General features: G+C 38.5%; 1 protein-coding gene across 1 annotated transcript; it reads right to left on the bottom strand.

The window, feature by feature from the left end:
* Positions 1–2638: 2638 nt before the first annotated feature.
* On the bottom strand, positions 2639–8647 carry LOC131796941 (uncharacterized). The gene is made up of 7 exons (XM_059114564.2): positions 8567–8647; positions 8088–8235; positions 7700–7816; positions 6819–6925; positions 6296–6363; positions 6040–6176; positions 2639–5346 (listed from the first exon to the last, which is right to left on the bottom strand). The coding sequence occupies exons 1-7, from the start codon at positions 8588–8590 to the stop codon at positions 5081–5083; spliced, it is 867 nt and encodes a 288-aa protein (XP_058970547.2). The 5' UTR covers positions 8591–8647; the 3' UTR covers positions 2639–5080.
* Between the last annotated feature and the right edge of the window lie 135 nt (positions 8648–8782).

Below are 8782 nucleotides of genomic sequence, written 5' to 3'. Positions count from 1 at the left end.
TGAGCTCGGACGCTTCTTGCAAAATGTGATGACTATCAATTTTAGAGATTGATCCTTCAGTCTCCAGCATTAAGTACGTCCGAGATGTTGAGCGAAGAGAGAGTAGTTCCGCTTTTTGTGAGACAAACCATTTCGTGAAGTTCGAACGAATCAAGTAGAAAGCATGAAAACATGGCGCTGAAAAGTACCATGACCAAACAATAGAATTCACTCCTCCCACAGTAGGACCAACTCCATTTTACCCGTCAGTTTGTTTACACCACACGATTGTGACCCGTAATTTAGTTCTCAGATGCTTGACGGGGTCTCACATGACACTATTGTCAAAATTACCCCGTCAGACTTAATGTAAACATGAACATCGCTAATTCAATTTCATTTTATTTCAATTTTGGGAAAGGAGAGAGAAAGAAAGTGGAAACTTGCCCACGCCGTTCGCTATCATTTGAAAACTTGCTAGCAAAACAAAATCCGTAAGATAACTTCTTTTCCCTTATCACCACGACTGTATTTAACATTCCAAACGATAGGAAAAGAAGAATACGAACACTTTGAAATGCGAGGAACCAGTTCGAGGGCTTTTAAGCGATGAATGCCAAAGTTATTGTTATACCGGAACGTGATTTGAAGTATGTATAAACTGAAGCTGGTATCAAACGGCGATTGGTAAGAAAAAGGTCGAATTCCTCTGGGCCTTAAGCTTACCTCCTCTTCTTCTCTTCTTTCTCGGATCCTTTGCAGTTCGCTTTCTCTTTGTTGATGACCTCTTTTCAGTCTGTTTTCTGGAGCGTCTTTGTATTTCCTTCTCGCGTTGCTCTTTGCTAGGTAACCGCCTTTTTACTTATGCCTTTTCTAGTTCTCTTTCACGTTCCTCCCGTCGTATTTTGCCAATTTTAGCGTCCTTTCTAATATTCTTTCGCGTTTTTCTCGACTCACTTTACGCCTTTCACTTCTTGCTTTCTTTGGTCGCTCTCTCCCTTTGTTTCTAGCTTATTTTTTTTTTATATCAAAACCCTATCTCCACGAACTTAAATTATAACAATTTCCTCCGACTCAGGTCTGCATTCGGATATTGTGCTCTGAAGTCATCCAAGGCCTTTCTCTTTTTTTGCTTTATCAGCAATTCTTTTTGCTTTATCTGATCTTAAACACGCAAACATTTTAATTATATCAAACAGTCCATGATGAGTAGGAAATGGCCGTTAGCACATTAATTTACTTCTCGCATCCTAAGCGCCCCAAGCTACGTTTTTTGTGAATTTTTTTTTTAAATATTTCTATAAACTTGCGCTTGTTCTAGGTGTATTATGCCTAAGTGTATTCAGAGTTTTTAGATGTGCCACTCACAGATAGTTTATAAACATGATTTAATGCGAAGCTCGTAGCGCGCAGCGTAGCCCTATATTTATAAGAAATAGTAATAACCCATCAAGCCGCGGGCATTATCGTAGCCATTACGTAATGGAAGGGTGAGGGAGAAGATAATGCGCAGGCGTATTGCGCCAGTGCGCAGACGGGTGCCGAGCGTATTGCAGCATATTGAAGGCACACGGTTAGGCATTACACAAGGGTTTCATCAAGCGACAGCTGAGGTTTCCTTGAGTCGAGCCTCTCAGGATCAGAAAATTTTTGGGATGATGATGTGAAGAAAGCTCTTGGAATAGGAGGGTGTCCTATCGAGCTCACTCTAAAAGGAGTGAGGGAGGTGCCAGCGGTACTATTTCATGAGAATGCAATGAGTCGCTTAATTAAGGAGATCGAGACCTTTGTTACCACATCTTTGTAACTTCAATGCAAAATTCAGAGGAATATTCACAAAAATGAAAACTCAGCACACGTCAGGTGCAGAATCAAAGAGATAGCTTTCGGGACAAAATATTGGCTATTGACCTCAGTGGCTCAACTTTGCCGTATGGTGCGCTACTACAGGCTGTGGAATCTCTCGTGAGGTGCTCGATAAGGTTCCAGAACAGATCAAGTCGTTTCTGATGTTTCGTAAATACTTCGCCGTCAGAACTATTCTTTTTGAGACAGGAGGAATCCAGAGCGAATCCACTCTCTCAGGCGACCCAACGTTCAGCCAAATAGGTAATAACTATGACATCGTTCAAAAGGTTGTGTACAGAATTTAGAGTATCACAACTCGCACAGACTTCTGCTTCAAAGAGGGAGCACGGTCTCGGATCTGTTTTCATTTATGTTACAAATCTTGGTCCCCCAGTGACTTCAATCTCATATCTAGAAAGAGAAAAGTTCAGCGATGAGGGTGGAAAAGCCATTAAAGGCAATCTGATTTACATCATAAGGAATGACAATAAAAATTTGAAAACCAATTTGACTTCTTCATGGCAGACAAATCAGAAGGCTTGAATCAGGCTGGTAAGGCGAGACTGAATAAGTCGATTGAGTTATTCGTATAATGCACTCTTGGTGCTCAAGTCAATGTCGGATCACCAATCTTGGGCTCATCAGGCATGAGGGGGAACTAGCCATCGAGGACATCATGCTCGGCGAAAGGCTGCAAGATTGTCGAACTGTCTTTTTCTTGCTTTATTTCATTACTAGGTTATACAGTGCACAATTTTTCTTTCATTCGATTTCTCCTCACTCTGTGTAACTCTGGTTAATCTATTACGCCTTGATTCTCACTGGTTAATTCTCACTGACGTGTTCTGCTAAACGCTCCCTTCAACTACGGAATTCTATCCCTACTCTTCAGCACACTGTCTACATTCTTCTAGTCTGCTCTACTCTCTACAACATTAAGTGAGCCCCAAAGAACATGTTTGTATATTCACTACTGATAGATATGGATGAGCATGCCAGCTGGCTGACCTTGGGAGATTACACACTTGTTGTTAAAGCACTAAGCCAAAAACTTCCACTAGACTTTCGAAATGAACAACAAAGTCCTTAGTCATAATGGTTCCGATCAACTGAATCAACCTCTGACTGCGTTAGCCAAAACAAGAAGTCTCGCGTGGGTCCAAAGCAAGGACAGTGGACAAACCTTCATTCATTTGGAAGTTATACCAGACAGTCACAATTCAAAATTTCATCACTATAGCTCAAACCTTACAAGCTCCCCAATTTGCATTTATATAGTGAGTACATTCTAAATATAAGGGCAAGACTTATCATATTACATTGAAGTTAGGATATAACGTACGCTGTCATTGGTTGAAAGAGGGTGCCCTCTCAAAGCATAAAACAGTATAAAAGAGTAATTTAATATTATGAACTGAGTTGATAACGCAAATTGGCCACCGTAGAGAGTTTAAAAGCTGACGGTTTGAGCGTTAGCCCTTCGTCAGAGCTGAGCTAAAACTGTCACGCCATCTGCCAAATTGTACTACGTTCGACCATTTCCTGGACTTCTCTCTAGCTATTTTTCGTTAATTGAAAGTGAAATTTCTGAACAGGTGAGCCGGCAAATAGCAATTGAAGAACCAAACAAAGGTTCGTAAACTTGCCAAGCGCCGTAATTCACGTTATTATCACGTGAGCAGGGACATAAATCCTCAAAGAGAAAACAGTCCGAGTTTAAAGGTTTTCACGTTCATTTAGATTGCATGCTCACCTTCACAACTAACACTCGTAGCTAGCACTCTTATATATAATTCCGTGTTCAAAAACAAAACAAACAAAAAACTAGAATGACAAAAAAAAAATACAACGAAACTGGCATAAATGTAATTAATACCAATTTATACTAATCATGATGGTGTCAGAGCAACTGCGATCAAGCTGAAGTCTGTCGCGTCGAGCTCATCATGGCGATCTCTGGTCATCGCAGTGAAGCAAGCTTCAGAAATTACATCGGCTATCCTTCACGTGAACAAAAAAGAACTCGTTCTTATATCCTTTCCGATGCGTTGAGTGGAAGGCCGCATCAGTCAGAGCAGCCGAGATTTACGGTGCTGCCATCCCGAGCAATCGTTATGTTCCTGAGAATTCGGCTGTCGTTTATTCATAAAACACAAGCCTGGAGCAGTGTGTTGTTAGTTGTCATGTTAAAAAACTCGCGTGTTTTTATGAGCAGCTGAACCATTTCAGTTTGTCAACTATTGCATATTGTGAACTTAGATGGTTTGACATTTTTGACAGCTTTAGTTTTATTCAACCAATCAGATCCCTAAACATCCTTTGCGTGTTCATGCTTTGCAAATCCACTGCACAGGGTTCTGGATCTTTTTTACCGATTTACTTCAACTTGAAGATTCTTCATCTGTTCATGTTTCACTGAGGCCCACTCTTTGACCTGCTGTCTTAGGATTTGAGCGTCAGAGGCTGTTTTAAGTTATCAGGACCTGGTCGTAGCAGTCTCTAGTACATCATTTAAGTTCTATGGCGAGCTACTGCAGGGCAAGCGCTCCCAGGGAGGTCAAAAGAAACACTAAAAGGACACTTTAAAGGCATCTCTGAGAACCTTTGACTTCAATTTTCACATGTGGGAGTTCACAGCTTGCGACAACAGCAAATAGCATCTGACTCTCCTCAAGAGGGTAGCTGCGTAGGATAGCTGCGTACCAATAGAACCAGTGTAATTGTGGAGCGACTAGATGGTCTTCGTCGACCCCAGACAGACACACAACAGATTTCTGTTATTGGTTTTATTCACAGCCGATATTTCACTCACTCGTAACGCTTTATATTCGACGAGAGCTCGCGATATGAACGTCCTTTGTATTTCAAGGACGTCAATAGTACCAAACAGGAACTTCAAAGCAAACCAATATTGTTTGAATTACCAATTCTGGAGAGCATTCGCCATTATCGAGAAAACTAAAACCGGTGTTCACTGACAAAACGAAACTTGGTGAAGTAAATGCCGTATGTGGCAAATTGCCTCTGTGAAATTTAACAGTCATGATTATAGTTTTCATTCTATATCGTTTTGGCAAAATCCTCGCCACGAAATACTATTTGAGATCAAATTTAAATCAACATTCGAGATACGCCCGTTTGGCCCATCGTGTTGTAAAAGAATGTTTAGAGGCTTTCCTCTTAAGTCTATTTTTCTTTACTACGGCGTCAACATCATCCATCGGTCTTAACACTAATTTCCAAGTTCATTATATCAGTTGACAAAAGTTACCGAATAAAGCGGTAATACGAACGACATAATAATATAAGTGGCCTTTGTTTTACTGGCAGCACATTTAAACGCGTCTAAATCGTCCCAAGTACAAGACTTGTAGCCGGCGATCAGGTGGCCAGTATAGCATCGCTCAGGGCAGTCCTCACCGCCATGTATCTCTGGCTGACGACATGTCAATCGACGCTTGTAACTCATGGACAAGCAGTCACATAATGAGGTGTCCACATAGGATGTGATACAGTCGGCTATAGATCGAACAAAGTACGTTATATAAAATTTACCAACTGAGATAAATAAAATAGTTTCTTCAAAGCTTCTTAAATAGAGAGTTGATTGTTCGACTTAAACACATTCTAAAACTTCTAAAATCATAACTCAAAAAAGGAAGCTGGAAGATTTACCACTTTATAAGTCTATAAAACTATTTTTATATTATCGATTCAGATTACGACGAAAAGTTATTAATTTGACTAGAATTTTACAATTATTGCATGCTACTGTTTTGTTGAATCGAATAATGAGTGGATTTTAATCTTATATTTCAGTACAAGTACGCTAAGTCAATTTGGCAAGTTAATTGTTTAGGTAGTCAGTTATTTTTCTTGTTGTATGGAATTAACTCGTTATTATAATTATTAATGCAGTTAGCTCAGAGATACTAGTATTTTGGTTTAAGACTAGATAAAGTTTATTTATGTATATACTTATGTATGTATGTACTAATAAATACCAACTAGTTTTTCCCCTTGTTTTCTGGTAAAAGTAGGTCATTGTTGTAGACTGCTTGGTCTCAGGTAGTCCAAGCAATAAACTTGAAACTATTTCAACTGGTGAATAAGCTGTCATTGGTAGATATAAGTAGAGGTTAAACAATTGCATTTTTCATTCTCGATTTTGTGCTACCATTTTAGCACTGGATATTAAGTCAATTCACCTACCAATTTTTCCAAGCTTAAGATAAACTTTGTCCGTCAACAAGTCCCCTCCTCCTTCTCGTAAGAATTGAATAATGACATCCAGGTTGTTAATGTCACCTTCATTGAACTGTAGCTTTACCGATACATACCCGCCTTCCCTGGAGAGAAAGAAAATGTTTTTTTTTTTTTACAATGTGACAGAAGCTTTAGGAGGTGCATGAATAGAGTACATATAATACTACAAAATAACACTACATGAGAACAGTGAGCTACAGACCTGAAGCCAATAACGCGGCTGCCATCGAAACTAGACGACATGTTTGCATTCTTATATATGCTGTCAATCTGTGATAGAAAAGGTGTTAGTTGCATAAGCTATAAATATCTACATGGACCTAATGTAGTTTGCAAAATCTTATGTTTTAGCTGTTGTTAAAAATAAAAATTATACGTGAGTTCGTGAAAAGGCATCAGAGGCTTTGCGTATAAATTATTAAATACAAAGATCGGGGTGCTGTTATTACGTAGCTTGTCTCTGCAAATCTAGATTTAAACCCAGATTTTCAGAGCATTGAGGCTAGGATATGAACAATGCTAGAGGACACATAGTGACCGCAGACCGTTGTCAGTTTTTCTTGACAAATATTGACAATGCAAGGTACTACACTAACGTTACACAAATTAGTAATATTTCACTTTTCATTGAACAGGGACACACCATAAGAGCGCAGACAGGAGAAGATAAATCTTTTTTTAGTGCAAAATGTACTTGTTTTGTTACTAATTAAATCTTTACTAACTATTTGAACAATTTCATTGGCACTGTTGATGAAGTTATTGTGATATTCCTTGGTAAGATCGGGACTCCATTCCAACGCTCCTGTTTTGAACTCCACAAAGAAGGTATCTTCAAAAATTAAAAGGAAACGAAACCATGAGCTAAAGAGTCACTAATAAATCTTCCTTGTTTGAGAAAACGCTGTAAATTTGCCCTCGTCGTTACTTCTATGACAATCATAAAGTTTATTTCAAAGCACATCGTAGTTTTTATAACAGATTTCATCCAAAAAAATACAGCCATTCTAATAAACACGAAACAAGACATCTATGAATCGCCATGAGATGCACTTATTAGAATTGTTAAGTTGCTTGTCAATTTATAAACGGAAATCGCTCGAGTGTCAAAGCGACTCTTTCACATGTCATCAAATGAAACATTTTAACACCACAATAGGGAGTTCACTATAGTCAAGAGCTGTATTAAGCACTGTGTTAGGCGGCCACCCCATATTAAGCTGTCAGTCGCCAAAATTCTGAATTTGTTTCCTCTTAACCACTGTTATAAGCGGTCACCTTTATTAACCGGTTGCAGTCACCCTTTACTAAGTCCCAACGGCCTGTTCTTATTTTCCTCCACCTGTATTGAACAATCACTGAAAGCGGAACCATTCAAGTAAAACTAAGAATAATTTTTCAAGTGATTTTTGATCCATGCTTCTCCCCCAAAATCAATGTAAGTAGTATTTTCGAGCGAGATTCTGATATCACTTAACGACTGCACAATTTCCCTGGAAACAGCTTATTTTGTTCCCCTCGAATCTCAGCGTTTCCCTTTAGCTTGGAATTGTTATTTCGCCCGTCATTGTTGTATTTATCTCGGACTGGCAAAACATACACTTACTGTTTTCGGTCTTTGTGGTTCCCGTTATCTTACTGATTATGGAAGCGCTCGTGTTCATTACTGCCGCACTGGATCGGTTTGGATTAATACTAACACTTGCATTCATTGTCACGTTCTCTACAAGAAAACAATTGGAATTCCTTCATCTTCAGCTCATTGCTTATGATCTTTTTTAGTATCAGTGTCCTGAACCCCCTTTTTTGCTTCAAGTAAGACCACTGTCGTTTCTTTTATATATATATATATATATTATCTAGAAGCAAACTACTATTACTGAACTGAGCTGATGAATCATGTCTTCTTACAGGAATTCAAATGTTTCAAATCGCTGAATCAAAGACCAATCTTTGTAAAACACTATTGAGGCGTGAATATAACGTGTGCTCACCTGCTGGAATTGTTATGTTTCCAAGGAAAACAGATCCATTTGAAGTGTTGGTAAGGTAAATTGAAGGAGAAGGAAACACTGTCAACGTTTCTTGCTCCTTGGAGTCACAGGACAAGTAAACAACAGTGAATAAAACAAGCCATGTCACCTGGAATAGAGTGTTTCACTTCTCTCTTAAAACAAATCTTATGAATGGAATCTAATATTTAAGGATTTCGATAGCAACTTAAGGTAAAGGTAAAGGTAAAGGTTGCCAGGTGGAAAATTCTCGATATTTTTTAGCATTTCCTTTACTTCTTAACGGATTGAGTAGATCGGAACGTTCAAATAACATTGAGGTAAACTCTCACGAAACCAGTGTAACCTTTTTTTTTTATCCGCTGATTTAGTTTTGTTTTGAGAAATTTTAATGAACGCTGAAAAAAAATGTACACCCATGATAATTACGGTGAAAATGACAAGATTAAGATGAAGTTCACCTGAAAGTTTCCCCTACTCCTCATATTTTCCTCAGGTGCACCTTATATCAAAAACGATCTTGGTGAAAATATCGTCTATTCACCAGAGGAAAGAATAAATATTTGATCTAGTCTTTCGAGTACCTTAATTAGCAATATAATGACGTTTTTCTTTAAAAAAAAAACACCAAATAGAAATGCTTTGAATAATTTATTTCATTGTTTATTGAAGAATTC

Source organism: Pocillopora verrucosa, chromosome 9 (genome assembly GCF_036669915.1).
Source record: "Pocillopora verrucosa isolate sample1 chromosome 9, ASM3666991v2, whole genome shotgun sequence".
Classification (NCBI taxonomy): Eukaryota; Metazoa; Cnidaria; class Anthozoa; order Scleractinia; family Pocilloporidae; genus Pocillopora; species Pocillopora verrucosa.
The sequence above is the reverse complement of the archived record's forward strand: the minus strand, read 5'-3'. Positions and strand labels throughout refer to the sequence as shown.

Coding starts and splice junctions, on each gene's coding strand:
- LOC131796941 (XM_059114564.2), bottom strand. CDS start 8,590: ATGAGGAGTAGGGGAAACTTTCAG. Junction 8,236..8,566: donor GGAGTAGGGGAAACTTTCAG/GTGAACTTCATC, acceptor ACTCTATTCCAG/GTGACATGGCTTGTTTTATT. Junction 6,364..6,818: donor CCAATGAAATTGTTCAAATA/GTTAGTAAAGAT, acceptor TTTCTATCACAG/ATTGACAGCATATATAAGAA.